Source organism: Capra hircus, chromosome 8 (genome assembly GCF_001704415.2).
Source record: "Capra hircus breed San Clemente chromosome 8, ASM170441v1, whole genome shotgun sequence".
NCBI lineage: Eukaryota > Metazoa > Chordata > Mammalia > Artiodactyla > Bovidae > Capra > Capra hircus.
The window spans coordinates 29,941,059-29,963,755 of NC_030815.1; the positions used below are offsets into that span (position 1 = coordinate 29,941,059).

Below are 22,697 nucleotides of genomic sequence, written 5' to 3' on the forward strand. Positions count from 1 at the left end.
TCATTAACCTGAATCTTTTTTAAAATTCTGAAGGTTTTCAATTTCCTAAATTAGTTTTTAGATGTTTGTTTTAAATACTCTCATTGAATAACATGATAATTGGCTCTGTAGGTGCTTGGAGGCATCATATGTTTTGCCTTATACCTGAGGAATGTGCAGTTCTTACAGATACATGCCTTGTCCTGCACCATTCTGGTACAACAGATGATTGAGAGAGACTGAGCTATTATAACAGAACCTTGTTATGGGATCAGTGTCTCCTACTTTGAAAATAAATGACTCAGCCAGACGGCAACATTTATTTTCTCTAAATGACTAGGGATGTAGCAATAGGAGACCATTATCCTGTGACAATATTCTGTTTCATTGACATTATCTCACAAATGTAATTGGTCCATTACTAAATAGAGGTTTTGTTACTGATCAATTTCACGTGCTTTCTAAAACCATTAGGATAATAAATTTGCCATCATAGTAATTTCATTGACAGGATGTTCTTTTTTTCTTCATTTACATTTGTTAAAGGAAAAATATAGATTTAGATTGAACTTAAACACTACAATTTATAACAGTTTTGACTACTTTTCCCTGAAGAGAAATGGAATATTTTGCAGAGTAATCGTATTTACATTGAACTGCCAAAGTGAGGACTTTATAATTTTCATGATTTTTTTTGTCTTCTATAGTAAACCACATCAAATCATAATTGTCCCTAAGCAATTAGTTTACTACCTCAGGTTAATGATTTTATTTGAAATAAGTTCCAAATCATTTCTAGGACTTTCCTGTAAATCCACTAGAGTAACACATCAGTAAAGTCAACCCTAACAATTACCAGCGTGTATAATAACGCCATTAGTAACAACCTAAACCTTGAGATGTCTTACAGCGTAAATGTTTCTAAATGCATGGCTTTTCCCCAAATGTTCTCTAAAAAGTCATCTGTAATCTTGTTAAATTAGAACTCTTCCAGTATCTCTCTGACTTTTACAGTTAAGGTTACGGTATTGATTTTATTTTATAGTCCATGGCTCTCAGATGCTTAACACTAATAAGCCTCTATAGCCAAGCAGTTCTCCCCAGAGGCATGGTGAATAACAGCTATTTACCTATGCCAATATTTAATAAGCATCTAAAATATACTCCAAATCTTGCATAATTGTTTGGTGTTTTTCCTCCTTGAAAATTAGATTTTCTGGCATTACTCAAGACACTTTATCCTTGTCTGTCTGTTAAAATGAAATTGCTTAATGGACAAAAGTATTTTGAAGTGCTTTTAAAAATGAAGTTTTCACTTACTCAGTATTCACTCTTTTAGCATTGTTCCTCATTGTTCAAGACTTTTTCTTTATGTATCAGGAAGGTGTTTGTGAGCTTCAAAGGGGTTTGAGCTTTAACTTGGCATTGGGTGTGGGTGAAGCTTGGAGACTTTTTTTTTTTACTAGAGTTGTGATAAACAGAGACTTGTAGAAACATGCTGCTTACAGGCTTGGGTTGGAATATACTATATAGAGAGACTTAAATTATCACAAAAGTTTTCAGACTGCTCAAGGATACAGTATTATACTCAAGTGTAGTTAAGTTTATATAACTCAAATATTATAAAGTAAGAATTTTCATATATTTAACATGAAGACTACCATATTTTCTGTTTTCCCCTTTGAAAAAGAACATATTTCTTTAAAAAAGAAAAGACTGACAAATCTAATTGAAGATGATATATATCTTATCTCCTCTTACTGTAGCTTGCTGATTTTCCAAAGTTATTTTAGAGTATGGCAAATATATATATATATATACATATATACATATATATGTATATGTATATGGAGATACTTAACATGGCAGTTAATTGTTTTTTGAATCATCTGGCATCATCATCAAACTACTGTAGGGAGATTAAGTCCCTAGGTTTTGTCATAACATTCAGAGCTTTTGTTAACTTGGATTGTGTGGGAAGGACTTTTTCATATTTGCCACAGAATCACAAAATTTTACATTTAGAAGAGTCCTTAGAAAGAGATATTCAGATATTTCTTTTCACTTGCATTCTCAAATTCATTAGTTTGCCTCTAGTCAACTAGATTGCAAATGTTATATTGAAGCATTTGATTTTGCATTTTTGCAGCATCTAATACCTAAGACCAGTGAGGCATTTCCTTCTTAAAGTGTAGTGTTTGACACACCATCAATATCTGATATTGTTCACCCATCCTTGAGAACTATTTAAAATATTCTATGGAGCTACAGGCAGTATTTTTCTCCAAATATGTATTTTACCATGTTTTATTATAAAAGGAAAAATTTATTTGTGGGAGATTTGAAAACCAAACTGTCAATTATAAACAAGAAAATAAAAATTACCTATAATTCTATCATGTATAGATAACTCATGTTAATATTTGGACATATGCCAGTCTATTTTCTATATAAATATTTTTATGGATATCCTATATATTCTATTTCAAGTAATTTTTTTTCACTAAATTGGGCTTGTGTATGCTGTTTTATAAATTGTTTTCTTTTTTTTGGTCTTTTATTTATAATATAATAGCATGTTACCATGTCATTCAGGCTTTCCCAGTGGCTCAGCAGTAAAGAATCCAGTTCCAATGCAGGAGACTCAGGAGACCTTGGTTCAATCTGGGTTGGGAAGATCCCCTGGAGGAGGGCATGGCAACCCACTCCAGTATTCTCTCCTGGAGAATGCCATGGACCGAGGAGCCTGGAGGGCTACAGTCCATGGGGTCACAAAAAGTCAAACATGACTGAAGCAACTGAGCATGCACTCACGCCATGTCATTCAATTTCCGCTTCATAATGACCACAGCGTATGTTACCCTTTGGCTATACTATACAGTTTTAAAGGTCTACTTTGCTCATGAATATTTAGATAGTTTCCAACTTTTTATATAATTAATAAAGATACAGTAAAAATCATTGCATACAAATCTTTGTACTTAAGTTTCATCATTTTGTTCCTGTCTAGCTCTCTTCTGTGGCCCTGTACCTAGTATACTGCCTGGCATTAAGTCACCAAATATAATAGATAGATGCTCAATGAATTGTACTCTTACTGTAGAATTCCTGAGTTAAATATTATGTCCATTTCTAAGGCTTTTGATAAATACTGGCACAGAGTCTGGAAAGATCTTATCAACTTAACATTCTCACTAGCAGTGCCTGAGTGGTTTGTTTAATTCCACTGTCCTACCCATACTATTTAGACAGAGCACAGGGCTCTATGAGCAATTTTGAAGCATGTCCTCTGACGTGTATTTAAAGAACAGTGAATCAGTGCCTTCTGAGTCTACTCATGCCTCTTTTTTTCTCATTTATCTTTCGTTTAAGCCATTGGGCATCCAATTACATCTTTTCTTCCTGGGACCCAGGAGAGCCCCCATCCCATTTCTTTGTGGAGGAAACAGGGAAATGTAGAGGGCACCTTGTGGAATATACACAACTTTCAAGTAAAGACACCTAAGTATTCTCTCTCCTTTCTTGTCCTCCAGGCATGCCCACTCTGGGTACTTCCCCACATCTTTACATTATCTACAGGGAAAATAGGAAAGTAAGGGTCAGTGTGGTTCCCCCCAGGGAAATAATAGAAATAAATACATCAGAGCTCTGTGCTTGGTAATTTCAGTGTTTTACATAACGTTTTTTCAGTTATAGGTAACCTCTCCTCTAAGCTTTCCTCTCTTCCCCATGATTTACCCCCAGGCAGAAACGGAGAAAGAGAAACCTTGGTCTCTTTTAGAGCTTAGTTGGCAGAGTCATCTTTCCTACCTTCTCCCCGTCCTCTGGGCACAGGGCCCAGGCAGTTTCCTTGTCTTGGGACTGACTCTAGATTTATGGCCTGAAGTAAAAGTATCAGATTTCCAGCTCCTGAACTCGTCCCACACACCAGATTTAGTGGCCTCTCATTTATTATCTCATGTATTATAAATAGCGTTATTATTTTATACAGATGGGTCATTTCTTTTTCATGTTGTCACCCAGCTTTCACCCCACCATTTTAATGGGAAGCAGGAATTCCCCAGTTTAGCTCACATTCATATTTCACTCCATTTTGTGTTGTTTGACAGACTCTCAGTGTTGAACGTGTTGACCACCTTTGCCTTCATCCAACAAAGAGTTCGATCTCTGAAGAGATTCTCCATATCCAGAGTTTGTGTAAATTTTTAAAGCTTCTTAAAACTCTAAAAAAATGTAAAACCTGTAAAATAAATAAATAAATAAAGGAACCTGGGAAACTATGAGAGGTATTAAGTTAGGAAGACTTGTCAGTATAATACAATTTTATCAAATCCCAGTCGCTGGACTCCCTAAGCTAAGTTTTCCCACAAATGTACTTTTCTTCTTTGATCTGTGTCATGCTTATTCCAAAGGGCCAAAGTTTCATTGCACCTTGAGCTTTCCTTTGCAAAAGGAAAAAAAAAGGAATACTGTAACATCTGCTCAGAAACTTGATGATGTGTAAAATAGAGACATTTTAAACAATGATTATAGCTATTTAAGCACCTAGTAATAAAATATACCTTAATATTAAATATTGGAAAATAACAGATGTTAGCAAAAGGTGATTTGTATCTAGAGGATTCTTTTAGACTTGTTTACAAGTGTAGCAGATAAATGAGAAAGACAACTTACTAAGATGTAAAAGGATTGGAATTTTAAAAGATTTTGAGGCAATTTACTTCTTTGTTAATTAAATGAAATAGGTTTTTCTAAATCATAGGAATGGCACAGTTAATATATTTTAATTTAGTGTTATACTATGCTTGAAAAGAACAGCTTCATAGGCACTCAAGAATTTGTGTGTGATCTTACACAATTGACTTCAAATAGTTGTAAACCTGTAAACCGTGTCATATAGAGCAGAAGAATAGGATTTTTTTTAAAAAAAGAAAATGATACGGTTTCTTGTAGGTGATAAAAATTAGATTTGTAACATTCATCTACTGAAGCATATGGGAAAAGATAACATATTGCTCTCCTGTATGTGAAGGAGCAGGTGTCCCAGACGGGCACGTGTTAAGGTGGCTGTTTGAGCTTGCCCTAGATCACTAGTTGACTTCAGTGAAGTTCTGCTAACAGGTGGCTAACTGATTGGAGTGCCATGTGACATTTATCCCGGGAGCGACTTGGATGACAGGCTGCTACAGACTGAGGAAGGGGTCTTTGCTTTGATGAAGAAATTGCCAAAACTCATGTCTCATTAGTGTTTCCTAAGGTTCTTTGGAAGTGAACAACAGTTTAATTAAGGGCTGACGTAAACACGTTTCTGCACACTTTCCCTGCAGCATTTTATCACATTAGAATTGATCAAAATTGTTGCCTTGGGCTGACTTGAACAGATATACATCTGGGGCACCATTTGTGCAAGCTGCCGACGAGTCAAGTACATACGCTGTGTTTCACAGCAACGCTCTTCCTTTGTAGATGAAATTACCTTGTTGGGAAATGAGTTGATCTAGCTGCTTTATTTGCTTATACCTTTCTCTCTTTGAAGTGATACTGTGAAATGAATGACACATCAGGGTTTAGGATGTATGTATGTCAGAGTGCCAACAATATTATAGTATGGCTAGTAAAATTTATGTGATAACATGCTTTTGCAAAATATTTATTTAAAGGTATGCTTAAGTCTAAATGAACCAACTTAGAGAAGTATTCTCCGTGAACCTTTCCTTACATGGCAACCTTTTATTATGTATTTAACTACATAATTGGTTTCTAAAGCCATAGCTAATTGTCCAATTATAAATGTAAACATGGGTGTGGACACTGAAGATGAACACCATCAATGTGAACCTCCTTTAAAAAGCAACAGACTCCTAGTTTTTTGCCATTTAGAAGGATCCTTTCTATGACCCAATATTATCACACTTGCAATTGTTTAATAGATTTTTATAGTTGATGTCTGTCTTCTGTGCTGAGCTGTGTCATCAGCACAAGAAACAAGTGGTCTTGTTTAACATCTTGCAGTTTTCCTACACTTCTTAGAAGCTCAGTGACTGATTTGGTTCTTTCTGTTCATTTTACATTCAGTTCTTTCTCATCTGGCGGTGTCTGTCCCCTCATGATACATTTTAAGACTGACTGTGTTTATTTCACTCATCCTACACTACTGGTTATCACTCGACCAGACAGCTTCTTTCATGTGCAAGAGATTCTAAAATAAACTGCCTAGACGCAATGTCTGCTCTACCTCTTCTTCCTTCTTTTAATTCTAGATTTAAAAAATTCTTTTTGTGAGCAGCATGATCTTCTATCCTCCACGTTTTTTGTGCCCTTGATAAAATCATCTTCTATACGTAGTAAGACATTAGTTAACTTTTTAAAAAATGTACATGTGTGCGTGTGTGTGTGTGTATATATACACACACAGATGCATACAGATGCATGTTATGGATGTAATAAGTACAAAATAATAATATAATAACAATAACAAAATAATGAAATAATGATGAAGTAATATAGTTCAATTCAGTCGCTCAGTCGTGTCCAACTCTTTGCGACCCCATGAATCGCAGCACGCCCAGCCTCCCTGTTCATCACCATCTCCCGGAGTTCACCCATACTCATGTCCATCGAGTCAGTGATGCCATCCAGCCATCTCATCCTCCGTTGTCCCCTTCTCCTCCTGCCCCCAATCCCTCCCAGCATCAGAGGCTTTTCCAATGAGTCAACTCTTTGCATGAGGTGGCTAAAGTACTGGAGTTTCAGCTTTAGCATCGTTTCTTCCAAAGAAATCCCAGGGTTGATCTCCTTCAGAATGGACTGATTGGATCTCCTTGCAGTCCAAGGGACTCTCAAGAGTCTTCTCCAACACCACAGTTCAAAAGCATCAATTCTTTGGTGCTCAGCCTTCTTCACAGTCCAACTCTCACATCCATACGTCACCACAGGAAAAACCACAGCCTTGACTAGATGGACCTTAGTCGGCAAAGTAATGTCTCTGCTTTTGAATATGCTGTCTAGGTTGGTCATAACTTTCCTTCCAAGGAGTAAGAGTGTTTTAATTTCATGGCTGCAGTCACTATCCGCAGTGATTTTGGAGCCCAGAAAAATAAAGTCTGACACTGTTTCCACTGTTTCCCCATCTATTTCCCATGAAGTGATGGGACCAGATGCCATGATCTTCATTTTCTGAATGTTGAGCTTTAAGCCAACTTTTTCACTCTCCTCTTTCACTTTCATCAAGAGGCTTTTTAGTTCCTCTTCACTTTCTGCCATAAGGGTGGTGTCATCTGCATATCTGAGGTTATTGATATTTCTCCCGGCAATCTTGATTCCAGCTTGTGTTTCTTCCAGTCCAGCAGTTCTCATGATGTACTCTGCATATAAGTTAAATAAGCAGGGTGACAGCATACAGCCTTGACGTACTCCTTTTCCTATTTGAAACCAGTCTGTTGTTCCATGTCCAGTTCTAACTGTTGCTTCGTGACCTGCATACAGATTTCTCAAGAGGCAGATCAGGTGGTCTGGTATTCCCATCTCTTTCAGAATTTTCCACAGTTTATTGTGATCCATGCAGTCAAAGGCTTTGGCATAGTCAGTAAAGCAGACATAGATGTTTTTCTGGAACTCTCTTGCTTTTTTGATGATCCAGCAGATGTTGGCAATTTGATCTCTGGTTCCTCTGCCTTTTCTAAAACCAGCTTGAACATCAGGGAGTTCACGGTTCACGTATTGCTGAAGCCTGGCTTGGAGAATTTTGAACATTTCTTTACTAGCATGTGAGATGAGTACAATTGTGCAGTAGTTTGAACATTCTTTGGCATTGCCTTTCTTTGGAATTGGAATGAAAACTGACCTTTTCCAGTCCTGTGGCCACTGCTGAGTTTTCCAAATTTGGTGGCATATTGAGTGCAGCACTTTCACAGCATCATCTTTCAGGATTTGAAATAGCTCAACTGGAATTCCATCACCTCCACTAGCTTTGTTCGTAGTGATGCTTTCTAAGGCCCACTTGACTTCGCTTTCCAAGATGTCTGGCTCTAGATTAGTGATCACATCATCATGATTATCTGGGTCGTCAAGATCTTTTTTGTACAGTTCTTCCATGTATTCTTGCCACCTCTTCTTAATATCTTCTGCTTCTGTTAGGTCCATACGATTTCCGTCCTTTATTGAGCCCATCTTTGCATAAAATGTTCCCTTGGTATCTCTGATTTTCTTGAAGAGATCTCTAGTCTTTCCCATTCTGTTCTTTTCCTCTATTTCTTTGCATTGATCGCTGAAGAAGGCTTTCTTATCTATTCTTGCTATTCCTTGGAACTCTGCATTCAGATGCTTATACCTTTCCTTTTCTCCTTTGATTTTTGCCTCTCTTCTTTTCACAGCTATTTGTAATGCCTCCCCAGACAGCCATTTTGCTTTTTTGCATTTCTTTTCCATGGGGATGGTCTTGATCCCTGTCTCCTATACAATGTCATGAACCTCATTCCATAGTTCATCAGTCACTCTATCTATCAGATCTAGGCCCTTAAATCTATTTCTCACTTCCACTGTATAATCATAAGGGATTTGATTTAGGTCATACCTGAATGGTCTAGCGCTTTTCCCTACTTTCTTCAATTTAAGTCTGAATTTGGCAATAAGGAGTTCATGATCTGAGCCACAGTCAGCTCCTGGTCTTGTTTTTGTTGACTGTATAGAGCTTCTCCATTTTTGGCTGCATAGAATATAATCAATCTGATTTTGGTGTTGACCATCTGGTGATGTCCATGTGTAGAGTCTTCTCTTGTGTTGTTGGAAGAGGGTGTTTGCTATGACCAGTGCGTTTAAGAAACAATCAAAAGATCATTAAGGAAGTCTAGACCTCCAAAGTTTTTTAGGAGGGATTACTTAAAAAGAAAATAAGTCAGTTTGGTTCATTGGATAAAATATTGTTCTATAAATGGAATAAGAAGACAGAACGACCTAATTTTCTAGCCTGAGGAACCATCATATGCTAGGAAAGGCGCTGAGTTAGAAATACATCCCCTGTGGCCTTTTTCACTCCCAAGACACCATAAACGGATTAGACTAGCTAAAGTTTAATAGAATGATAAGGAAATATTTATGTAAAAATGTGGTACCATGCTAGATCTTAATATGAAGAAGATACCATTTGAAGAAGATGATTCCAACTATTCTTTTTATGCTGAACCACAATGAGGAATATTTAAGAAGGAGTATAGAAAGGAAATTCTTGTTTAACCCAATACAAATCAAATGGGCCATGTTGTGAAAGAGGAAAAAAATAGAGTTTTGGAAAGTTTTTCCGTCTGAAATCAATTTATTTGTATATTGCTGCTTTCCGGGTCACATTTAAATTTCTTTGTCTGCTTTCAAGCCTTCATAGTCCTCTGCTTTCCTTGCATCTGCCACCAGCAGCTCCGGCCTCCTTCTCACCAGAAGAAAAACCAGAAAAACCTTTTTCATCATCTTGCTCTCTCTTCAACTTCTTTATTTCATGTATTATTCAATGTATGCATTAATATGTATGTATTATTATTCAACTTATTACATATTTATATATTATTGTTATTATTATTCAGCTTATTTTCAACATAATCTTTTTATGTATGATTCTTCCTGCTTGAGGGACATTAGATTGTGAAAAACTGGACATTTGTTTTTCTCCACAGAAAGGACCATCTTTCCTATGTATCTATTCCTCAATCTTTTTTTTTTTTCTGTAGAATATGAGAGCACTAAACTTAGAAATGATATCATTTTTCAGTTTGGCATGAAGTCTGTTGGACTGCAGACATTAAAATAAAATTAAAATAATCTGAGTTTGATTCATGCTTAAAATGTAATAGCTAGTGACTCTATCTTTACTTCTCCCAGATAATTGACCTTTATTTTTGTTCTCTCTTCAGGCCAGAGAGGTTTTTTCTCCTTTGTGAAAGAGGAGGGGGCTCCATTTTTGTCACCTTAAGTATAGTGCATTCTACATCCTGTACACCAATATATTTTTATTGACTCAGTTCAGTTCAGTTAAGTCGCTCAGTCGTGTCTGACTCTGCAACCCCATGAATTGCAGCACGCCAGGCCTCCCTGTCCATCACCAACTCCCGGAGTTCATCCAAACTCATGTCCATTGAGTCGGTGATGTCGTCCCCTGCTCCTCCTGCCCCCAGTCCCTCCCAGCATCAGAGTCTTTTCCAATGAGTCAACTCTTCGCATGAGGTGGCCAAAATATTGGAGTTTTAGTTTTAGCATCAGTCCTTCCAATGAACACCCAGGACTGGTCTCCTTTAGGATGGACAGGTTGGATCTCCTTGCAGTCCAAGGGACTCTCAAGAGTCTTCTCCAACACCACAGTTCAAAAGCATCAATTCTTCGGTGCTCAGCTTTCTTCACAGTCCAACTCTCACATCCATACATGACCACTGGAAAAACCATGCCTTGAGTAGATGGACCTTTGTTGGCAAAGTAATGTCTCTGCTTTTCAATATGCTATCTAGGTTGGTCATAACTTTTCTTCCAAGGAGTAAGTGTCTTTTAATTTCATGGCTGCAGTCACCATCTGCAGTGATTTTGGAGCCCCCCCCAAAAATAAAGTCTGACACTGTTTCTCCTGTTTCCCCATCTATTTCCCATGAAGTGATGGGACTGGATGCCCTGATCTTAGTTTTCTCAACGTTGAGCTTTAAGCCAACTTTTTCACTCTCCTCTTTCACTTTCATCAAGAGGCTGTTTAGCTCCTCTTCACTTTCTGCCATAAGGGTGGTGTCATCTGCATATCTGAGGTTAATTGATATTTCTCCCAGCAATCTTGATTCCAGCTTGTGTTTCTTCCAGTCCAGTGTTTCTCATGATGTACTCTGCATAGAAGTTAAATAAGCAGGGTGACAGCATACAGCCTTGACGTACTCCTTTTCCTATTTGAAACCAGTCTGTTGTTCCATGTCCAGTTCTAACTGTTGCTTCCTGACCTACATGCAGATTTCTCAAGAGGCAGGTCAGGTGGTCTGGTATTCCCATCTCTTTCAGAATTTTCCACAGTTTATTGTGATCCACATAGTCAAAGGCTTTGGCATAGTCAGTAAAGCAGAAATAGGTATTTTTCTGGAACTCTCTTGCTTTTTTGATGATCCAGCGGATGTTGGCAATTAGATCTCTGGTTCCTCTGCCTTTTCTAAAACCAGCTTGAACATCTGGAAGTTCACAGTTCACATATTGCTGAACCCTGGCTTGGAGAATTTTGAGCAATACTTTGCTAGCATGTGAGATGATTAATGAGCCCAGTTGATTTCAGAGTGGCAAAACAAAGGCAGTTAAGTCTGTTTTCTAATACTACCAGTCTTTATCTGTTTCTAAAAAAACAAATTGTTTCGGTAGAGACAGTGGGCCTTCACATTCTTATTTTTGCTTAAGGTAATTTTGTTGTTTAGAAAATATGGCAGTTTGTGGTCCCTTTTACAATTTTCGAGTGAATTTTATTATTTCTGTAGTGCTGGCGTCTATAATTCCTCTGTGTATTTTGAACATGAAGGTATCATTATTCAGTATATGCCTAAAGAAAACTAGAAAAATAAACAGATCTATAATAATTACCCAGTAAAGCAAGTGTATCATTTTGACTAAGAAATTGCAAAGTCTTCATTTCTCAAAAATTACATAATCACCTATATTGTTGAACTTATCTGTACAAACAGTTCTGATTTATGGGCCCTTTATGAAAAGAAGCCCACATAAATTCACATGGGTTTAATGAAAATCCTGAAATAGTTATGGTAGTTGCAATAGCCTTGGTTGATCTTCTCCAGAAATGACATAACCAGAATGACATTCATATTCTGCTTCCCAAACTATGGTCATATTTAACTGCTTTTAAATGAGGTACAGTATATGGTTTATTCCTTGTGGTATGGAGTCTTTAGAAACTCATTTACTCAGGTTAATTTTATTCAAAATTTATATTGAAGTACAATGTAAACTGTCAATAGAAACTTATGTTTCTTTTTCTAAGAGTTAATTTTAAATTAAAAATTTGGAATGGAAACTTATTACATCACCGATCAAGTGAGGGATGGAAAAAGCAGTTCTTTCTACCTCTGATAATCGGTATATTTGTGATTAACTTACAGCAGGCCAAAACGTATATTTGTGGTGTTGCCTTTCAAAATCACATAGCTCTTAAGTGAAATCAAGTAATATTTTTGGCATTTTTCAAGGTAATTTAGCTGAAATGAACTTCCTTTGTCTATTTTTTAAACAGTTTTAAAATTTCTGTCTATTTGGTAACACTATTAATTTTGTGATTTCTTTAGTGAAATGTGTTTTTCCTTTTTGAGAGAGAGTGTAAGGAAATGGTACACTGACTCATCAGAGTTCTCATAGGTTAGTGACAACCAGTTAGTCACAAATTGTAGCTTAAGGCTACAAATACTCCTGTCATTTTTTCATAGACTGTGATGTCTGCTATGGTTACAGTAGCATATCTATTCTTTACATGCCAGTGAACTGAAAGCATATATTTAATTTTATCAGATGCTTTTCCCAGAATTTAGGTAATTTTTTAAATGGTAAAACAGTGATAACTAGTTTCTTGTATCAATAGCACCATGAATTTTTTTTCTCATGTCAAAAAGGTACTAATTAAAAATGCAACTTGTAAATATATTTTATGTGTGATAAAGTCAGGTTTTTTTGAAATAAAATTTTCTCTTTTTTTAGAGATACAAACTGAAATATTTATAGGTGGAATTATATGATGCCTGAGATTTGATTCAAAGTAATACAGGAGGGCAAGTATAGATGGGATAAAAATGAAATAATTCAATTGTCAAAGAAGCTGGGTGATGAGTGCCAGAGAAGAATTACTATTCTGTCTACCTGGTGTATATTTAAAGTTTTTGATAATGGAAATCTAAACTTAATAGCGCATATGATTTTTAGAATATTTTACTCTATATTTATAAACTCTATAAAAGTCAACATTACTTAAGATGTTGAGAAAAGGGTACACATCCTTGCCAACCGGGGTTTCCTCCTGAATCCCCCATTCGAACTAGCTGCATGGTACAACCTCACAGTCACCCGAGACAATGACCTTCTACACTAGTTATTCATTAAATTGGGTCAGTTCTGTTGAAGTATCTATTATTACATTAGCTCTGTCTGTACTGTTCTTCCAAGTCTCAATATTTTGGCAGTATAAAATATTTGTGGGATGAATGAATGAAGCAAGCCGTGAATACTTCTGTCACAGCACTTTTTACATTGTTTTATGATTCCTTCTTAACTTGTCTATATTCCCTCTCTAGGTATCAAGTTTTACAGAGGCTGAAGCCAAATCTAGGTCACATCATGTCCCCAGCAACTAGCACAGTGTTAGCCTATATTAGACCTTCAGTAAATATCTATGGGATGACTATATTAATTAATCTTCCCAAGTAATACCCAGGATGGCTGTCTTTATTTCAACTAATTCATCTTCCCTGTAGTTTTTAGGGAGATTGCTCTACACAGCAAATGTGATCCTATTTTGCTCATCAGTACTGTTTCCTTATTACAGTAAATTTTTAGACATTTATACACAGTCTGTGACCACTCATTGTGCAGGTCCTGCCAGCTCTTCACTTCCTCCCTCATCTTTGTACTTGTTGAAGTAGAGACTACATGTGCTACTTAAACAGATTTTGTGCCTCCCATCTTCTGAACATTTCCTCTTCTGGAAATGTCACCCCCATCCATGTTTTAAACATGGCATCACTTCCTTAACCTGAGGAAGCTGAGGTGATCAATGTCCCTGTGCAGTGAGGCTGGAGAAGTAGCATCCAACACCACAGTACCTCTGCTGTCAGCATACTTCCTCCTCCTTGATATTGGCAAGCATTTTCTTCTTATCATTTTTCTCTTCACTAAGAGTAAATATCCCTGCAGCAGCCATTGCTTTTTAATTTTTTGTAGCATCCTCCCTTTAGCTAGCAAATAGAAGAACTCTAAATACCTCCAGAATGAGCAAATTAGGGAATGTCTTTTTTGCTAAACAAATGTTATCGTTCTTCAGTTGCTAAGCCATGTTCGACTCTTTGCAACCTCTTGAACTGCAGCACGCCAGGCTCCCTGTCCTTCATTACCTACCTGAATTTGCTCAAACTCATGTCTGTTTAGTCAGTGATGCCATTTAACCATCTCATCTTCTGTCGCACCCTTCTCCTCTTACCCTCAGTGAGTCGGTTCTTCCCATCAGGTGGCCAAAGGATTGGAGCTTCAGCTTCAGCATCAGTCCTTCCAGTGAATATTCAGGGTTGATTTAGTTTTTCATAAAAAAATTTAAATTACTGATATACTTACCAGCATACTCAAAGGTTATTTTTCACTTTTGCACCAGGTTTTCTTCTATTTTCTTCCATACATAGTCAGTTAATCAAAAGACAAACCCCTGAATTGAATACATGTATGAATGAAATGCTGAGGTTAGAAAAGACCTAGATGTGAACCAAAGTACCATGGGATGCTAAGTTCAAGATTCATTTAGTAGTTGAAATAATTCTGATGATACTTTTAATGAAGCTTCAGTGGAGATTGTTTCTGGCAGATATTTTAAAACTCCAACATAGCTGGGTCTTTGACTCAGAATGTATTTTGTAAAAGAGCCAGACATACAAAAATCACAAGACACTGGCAAATGAGATCTCTTACTAGGTTGGTATGAAACTTGTAGCTTGAGAATGTCATAAAGCTTGGACTTTCCTCTCTTTCTCTGTAGATATGTCTTCTCCGACTACTATGAAGAAGCCCGAAAAGCCATTGTTCAGCTCTACATCTCCACAAGATTCCTCACCAAGATTGAGCACTTTCCCCCAGCACCACCATCCCGGAATACCTGGAGTTGCACACAGTGGTGAGGAGTTTCAAGCATAGAGGAGAAACCTCCCTCTTGTTTGCAGAGTCCAAAGTCTTGGGGATGGATCAAGACAATAATCACAAAAAATAAGCAAATATATAGTTATCTTAACAGTAGCTTCCATATTGGTCCTAATTCTATATATTTTACTAAGAGAAAGATAGAATTTCACGTATACTGCTGAGTCTAAAATATTTCTAGCAGCATTGATGTATAGATTCTATTTCCATAGATGTTATTTTCTCTATAGAAAGCAATATTTTAACTACTTGTTTGGGAGCAAAGTTAATCAGAAAAATAAGAGACATTTTGACAATTATTTTATATATATAAATCCTTCCTGTGGGCTAGTACACTTGATATTATGTTTAATATCATAATTTAAATAGGAAGAAGAATCCAATATTTCACGTTTATACTTTGAAGGATGATTCACATCAAATGCTCTTTCAAAATTAAAAATGAGATCTAATTCATCAGCAATATTGCATACTTTCTTCCTATTGCTCTTAAACCCTAGAGAAGAGTAGGCTGACTTTAAGGTGAAGAAAAATTTTTTATATAAAAAATAATATGTTTATAGTGATACTTGTATTGCTTTAAATATATAGTGAGGCAACTCCTTATTCTTCAAAAAATAAATCTAGGTTTTAAACCATTATTCAAGGGATACAACAACTGTTGATAATAAAATTCTTAAGTTTGGTCTATGAATATATATTGATAGGTATTGTCACTGTACTTAAAAAATGCATAGCCTTCAATGCTATCATTAAGACAATTATAAAATTAAGAGAAGAATATACAAGTCAAATTGGTATATAATTTTTTTTACATTTATTTATTGGACTGCTAAGATAAGTGAAAAAAAATCAATAACTATTTCATACATTTGTAATATTGAGTGGGGCAAAATGAACTTCGAAGTCAGATCACCCCTTATGATATCTGATTATTTACATTTCTAACATTTGGGGAAAATTCAACAGTCCATTTTTACATAATAAGCCCTGGAAGATCCAGACAAGCCCTGCACCTTTGTCTTTCACCGTGTGTATGGTATGTTCAGTATGTAATGCATTAGGAGCTGTGGTACCCTTGTCCGGAGCAACATTTCCTCTCCTTAACGAGTAATGGTATAGTGGGGAGAGAGAGAGACCACAACACCAGCTAGGCATTGAATACAAACAGGATTGACTACATGGAGGAGGATAGATGCCTAGAAGAGGTAGGTTCCCAACAAAAGGGAACAAGCTAGGGAGACGGACATTTCCGGCAGAGCAGACAGCGAGTATCAATAAAGTGGAGGTCATTGCAGCAAGGAACTGCTGTATATTGAGGAATACACAATACCAAAATGTGCCCTGCACAGGGGAAAGATGAGGCCAAGGAAGTGGGACCAGATTGCGTCTTAAAGCACTTGCTGCTGCCCTTAAGTCGCTCCAGTCATGTCTGGCTCTGTATGACCCCATAGATGGCAGCCCACCAGGCTCCTCTGTCCCTGAGATTCTCCAGGCAAGAATACTGGAGTGGATTGCCATTTCCATCTCCAATGTATGCATGCATGCTAAGTTGCTTCAGTCGTGTCTAACTCTGTGCGACCCTATGGACACAGCTCACCAAGCTCCTCCATCCACAGGATTCTCTAGGCAAGAATACTGGAGTGGGTTGCCATTTCCTTCTCCACTTAAAGCACTTGAGGACCATACAAACATGTGAAGTTGTTAGAATTTTATTATTGAAGCAATAGGGAGCAATTGAAAGATTTAGCAGAGAAGTTCCATGATTTAAATGATTTTTTAAAAATTATTCATTTGAGACTATACAGGATTAGGAAGGAGCAAGACTGGAGAAAAGAAGGCAATAAGGAAGACTTTGCAATATCTAGGCAAAGAATACATATAAGTACATGTATGTATGAATGGATTCTTTCATAATGAAGGGAAATGTTTTTTCTTTGTAGTTGGCTGTTCTGTCTTTAAAAGACTAGAATGACTTTTATTAATAAGGTAGCCATTTTTACCTTCATGGAAATTCTGCATTCTACCTAGTTTGTATCAGGCCAGCTAGAGCTTATTTGAGTACAAGTTCTTGGGAGCCCAGAGTTTTGAGCTCTGATTTGCTATGTGTCAGTTCAAATCAAAAGAGATCTCTTCCAAAACTATTGATACCAATTGATCTTAAAGCCCAGAAGACCCAATGGAGCTATTTATATATCTTCCAAGGGTTTGGGTACAGATGTAAGTAAAAACCATGGTTAAATTGAGCTGAAATTAAGAGCACTTTGACAGTAAGTCAAAAGATGAGCAATTTAATTTATATGTTTGCATTTTCTTAAATTATACCTCCAGGTGTGTATGTCTCTTAAAGTAGTATTTCAAAAAGGAGTTTTGCTTTAGGAAATATGTAATTGTTCTCTGAATTGCATCCCTTTGGAGGATGCTCAGACTTCAGTGTGTGCAAAGATTACATGGGACACTTTGATCTAGTAGGTCTGTGGTAGGCCCAGGAATCTGTACTATAGCAGCAACTCAGAGTATTTCACATGCTTTCTAAAACTTTGTTCCCTGAGAGCAAAGTTGTTCAGGGAGCAAAGTTGTGACCATAAAACTGAATTTATGATTCTTCTATGATATACATTTAAAATTTCTTGTATCTTCTGAAAGTTTTCTTTGGGGAAGATAAGCAATATCCTTAAAAGTAACTTTTTTTGTATATGATTACAGAGTTTAGGTAAGTCATTCCAGATGATCTTCATTTATAGGTCATGGAAGGAACTTATTTTTCATATTATTACATTGTGTTATAAAACACTAAACATTTATCATATATAATGTTCTATAACTTGGATATGTGGAATCTTTAATCTTTACTTATGCATATACTGATTGATACTCTTCAAATGTACTTATATAAAGTACAAATTCAACATTGAGGAGATAATGATTATGCAATTACATTCTTTACCCATTTTTAAACTTAATAATTATATTTCAAAAATTGAATAATAAATTGTGATCTAATGTTGAAAAATTACAGTAATATTAAACATTATCCACATTACATATGTTTTGTGCATTATTTCTCTTTACAAAATATGTGATTTATGGGTAAGTTAATATGCCTATATGAAAATTTGCATTTCTGAGAGTAAGAAAATAGAACTCTTTTGATTTTAAAAGGAACTTTTTCATTTAAAAAAAGAGTTCTCAGGTTTCCATTCAAATATTCTTAAGCATTTATACAATTATTGGGTAACTGTTCAGAACGTTATTATTTACTAATTATTGGCTTCCTTTCTAAATAGTGGAAAATATTTATTTAAAATTGAAGCACACTTCTGTTTAAAGTTTTGGTAGAAAATGTGTGGGTCTCGTGACCTCTAATTATTGCTATGACTTGATCTCAACTTAGGATACAAAGACTTTTTAATCAAAAAATGTGTTCTTGTGGGAGATAACTTTGCTTAGAGAAACGTTTTATGAAGTGTTAGTTTAACCTTTAAAAGAGAATCTTGCCTGGAGAATTCCATGGACAGAGGAGTCTGGCAGGCTACAGTCAGTGGGGTCTGAAAGAGTCAGACGCGACTAAGCGACTAACACTTCCACTCTCATAAAAGAGAAACTTCTGTTTTAAAAACCACTCATGGATCTAGAAAGTGAGATCGTTCATTTCCTAGACTGGACGTTATGTCTGTGTGTACTTAGCAGTCCAGGCATGGAGAATACAAATAAAAGACTAGCTTATTTTAAGAGAGTTTGGTCAAATCAGAAAAAAAATGAGGAGCTGTTGGTTGTTTAGTTTCCTGAGATTCTGCAGGGTCAGGTTGGAGCTGTAAGGACAATAGCTGACGAGTTAATCTGGCCTTGCTGTCTCTTACAGTCATCTCGACCCGGACTCCACCTCCGCCCTCACCGTTGCCGTTTCCAACACAAGCTATTCTTCCTCCAGCCCCATCGAGCTACTTCTCTCATCCAACAATCCGATATCCTCCCCACCTGAATCCTCAGGACACTCTGAAGAACTATGTACCTTCTTACGATCCATCCAGTCCGCAAACCAGCCAGGTAAAAATGAGAGAGAACATATGAGTAGAGCCTAAGGGCGATGCCACAGGTCTAACCCCAAGCCATGAAGCTCACTCAGACAGTGAGTCTGGCAGAACAGCAAGCTTTTGAAATCCATCTTCAGAAAGTTTCTCGGTGACTCACTAAGTTTTTATTGAAAGGTGGCTGAATGACAGGTAGGAAGTTTGTTTCCCCAAAGGGGCACATTTGTGAAGATGTTCTTGGTTTGATGTTTTAGGATTTCCATTGGATAAAGAGAAAATTAAGGCAGAAAGTCCATTGACAAAAATGTCCTGAGCTGGAGTTCACACCTCTGAAATACCTGGTTTGACACAAAGTGCTCATTTCAGGCAGGAGCGAAGTATGAGCTAAAATAAACACAGGCAAAAGACCTTACAGTTGTATTTATAGACCAACTATTAGGTATTAAAATAAGCTTTGGTAATGTAAACATTTTCAGTGTTTGATGACTACTTGAATATTCTTTGCTCAGACATGACTGTGTTTCATAATGAGTGACATTACCAGAAGTGTCTTTTTTTTTTTTTTTTTTAATGGTAAACTGTGCAGTGACTTGAAGGATTCTTTGTATAAATGGCGTAGCTCTGTGCCTTCTTCACTTCCATAATATATGATTTCTTCTATGGAGAGGTCACATCATGGGGATTTGGTGCAAGAGGATTTTTTGTTATCAAGTAGACAGTATACCAAACCTGGCCTATCAATCATCGTAATATCCAAAGTCTGCAATGAAATTTCAAACTTAGGGTTTGGTATTTGGCTTTGCTATTTTACTTCCAAGACTCCTGTCTACTTCCAACTACCATTTTTAATGCTCTGAGGGATTTTCATAAGTGTTCTGTCATTAATGCTTTTCATTTACTAAAATGCCAGCAAATAGTATGTGCATATTAATTGAGACTTAAAAAAGAAAGATCTGAAAAAAAAATCCCTTTGGTGTTAATTGTTAAAATGGAGCAAAATGGTCCCTTCTGAATTTTTTTTAATAGCATATTCAGCACTATTTTGGTTAGTTAAAATTAAATTACTTGCACTTGTTCCTCCATTGATTAGTAATACTAAGTATACCATTCTTGAATTTTGAATTTAAAGTTAAATGATTTGTGTTTCAGAAGAAAATGTTCAAATGGTATAGCACTTTTAATGGCTTAAATAATTATTATTAAGTAAAACAGGACCTTGGTATATCAATTTAGAAATAAAATTTGCTGTCAGAGCATAGATGCAGAAGTCTCAGTTCCATAGAGCATTTTGCTAGACTCAGCTGGGAACAGTGCACACAAGGTCTGATTTTAATTTGTGTAGAATTTCCATGAATAACAAAGTCTAATTAAGACATCCATTAAAAGTCCTTAACGTTAATTCAGTGTGGAAAATCTTAGAGTTCCATTGGATTTTTTTTTTAACTGATGTCTTAATTAGGCACTGTTAGGGGAAAAATTATGCAAATTAAAATCAGGCCTTTAGTGTTCTGCATTTCTTTAATTATTCATTGCTTGTTTTACGTATATTTCACTTTCTTTATAAGTTAAGGGGGCATATTAGGTGATAATCGGCCTATATTGTTCTCAGTTTTTCTTCATATTTTCAAGGTAAAAACCCAGCTTCTGAGAAGCATCTTACTCTCATCTCAATTAAAAAAAAAAATCCCTCTCAGGATTTTGTATAATAGGAGCAATGTACTAAGTAGTATAATCCTTTCCTAATGCTGTTCATCTGCAGATAAGTTGTCTCTCTTTTCATATCTACAATATGAAAGTTCATCTATTAACAACCTTAAAAGAGAAGCTTTATAATGTGGCTTCATCTGTTTGAACCAGTAGAAAACTGAAAAAGAAATAACCCTCTCATTCTTCTGACCCTGAGTTTCAGAAAAGTTGTCTGCTTTGGCTTGGGAATTCCTCCATTGTCACTTTTATTATTTTTTTCAAATGAAAGAAACATCTGTTTGTTGGTTTATGTCAGTTCAGTTCCAGTAGATGAAGCATGCAGGGTAGGAAAAGTAATATGTTCGGTGGCAGCATTTTCTTGGCAGTTTTTGTCACTTTTCTGTTCTGTGCTCTCAGGTAGGTACTGTCGAACTGTTTTGGTGACGACAATATAGAGAAAGGCTTTTTAGCATCGAATGAACCACCAACGATAAAATGAGGTCACTCTTCTTTCTTGGGGGAGATATACAAAGCAGTTTTTAGCAATGATCACATAACCAGAAGTTGATGACCTGCTCTAGAAACAAATTACTTTTTCAGTTTGAAAGGAAAAAAGTAGGCCTTTATTATAAATGGTGGAGTTGTTTTTGTAGCAACATTATACCTGCTTTGATGTTTAACTCCAACTCAAAACCAGTTCATTTGTACTTCCAAATAGGACTCTTGATATTCACCCTTTTGGCTCTAAAAATGGGGAGCAGGCAGGAAATGAGTACTTGTTGACCTGTAGTCAAGTTGACTGTTGACTGTTCCTTCCCAGTATCCTCCAAGGCTGCCCTGATTTTGCTTGTTAAGCAACTCAGAAGCCTTGTCGTCCCCACAGCAATTTGGAGATTAATTACACTGCTGCTGCACTGGGTAGAGTGAGACAGCCATGCTATTTAATGGAATATTTTAAATAAAATTAGTCTAAATATATAATTCTTTCCTAGGTTTTCACAGAGGGGAAAATCTGGTCAGTTTTCCTGACTTCAGTTAAATACTTAATTTAGTCATGAGGAATAGTCAGGATATTCAAAAGTTCATTCTTTATAGAGTAAGTCATGTGGCCTCTGAGGCACCCAACCAAGATTTAGTTCATGTCTCTAAGTTCTGATAGTTAGGTGTTCTCAGCTGTTCATCTTTTTCTTTAAAGAATCATTGACTTGTAATTTATATGCAGGCATTTAGATAAATATTCTGCTTTATTGCTTCCTTTGCCTTTAAAAGTGGTACGGATTATGAAGACTAAATATTTGTGGAGAATACCCTCATAGCAAGTTGTTATGTACATTATGTAGAGGAGAATTCCAACATGAATGTAATTAAGAATAGCATTCTGTCTAGAAAAATACATTCCAGTATTTCTTTCAAACAGTGTGCCTTTAGGATGGACACTATTTTTGTACTGGGGTTAAAACTCAGATAATAATATCTTTTCTATCATTGCCCAGGGATTTTCTCAGTTAACTCACACAAATGTCAACAATCAATGTTTTATGCAACTCTCTAGGTCTGGCAATGGAAGAGTAAGAATTCAAAGATCAGAGTATATTTGATTGCCCTCTGCTTCACTTCAGCACATTTTAATTTACATTGGAAATCTTTTATTTATACATGTACAGTCAGAGCTAGTTCAGCCCTTTGTATCATTATATAGACCCTGAAATTTTAAAGGTTTTAAATATCTTTCTACCTGTTTATATAATTACCCCATCTCAAGTTGAGTGGAGACCCTAGAATCAAAATTGCTTGATGTCTGTGTATGAGTGGACCTGTGTGTGAGCAAGGGCTAAAATTTTTGTGTGCTGAAGAATGGGCCTAGACTATAAATGATGATAATTGTTAAGTTCAGTGTGTTTGGTCTCCTAGAAATTCTTGTCTTTGTTGTCTCAATGATATCATTATGCAGGTAAACATTGTGTTCTGAGAGCCAAAATTGACTCATTTTAGCACGTGAAGAGCAGGAAAGAAGGAAACACTGCTTCTAATTCTTACTAGCTCAGTGGTGAGCCCAAGCTAGCTTACTAGCTTGGTGGTATAGCCACCAAGTCATGTCTGACT

At 36.3% G+C, this 22,697-nt stretch overlaps 1 protein-coding gene across 10 annotated transcripts in view; it reads left to right on the top strand.

The window, feature by feature from the left end:
• Positions 1-22,697, top strand: part of NFIB (nuclear factor I B) — a 263,181-nt gene that overhangs the window by 206,783 nt on the left and 33,701 nt on the right. For 9 of the 10 annotated variants that reach the window (XM_018051952.1, XM_005683657.3, XM_018051953.1 and 6 more), the window contains exons 7-8: positions 14,720-14,854; positions 18,740-18,924. In XM_018051952.1, the coding sequence (XP_017907441.1) occupies positions 14,720-14,854; positions 18,740-18,924 (320 nt within the window). The remainder of the gene's footprint in view (positions 1-14,719; positions 14,855-18,739; positions 18,925-22,697) is intronic. The other variant, XM_018051950.1, reaches the window with a different exon arrangement.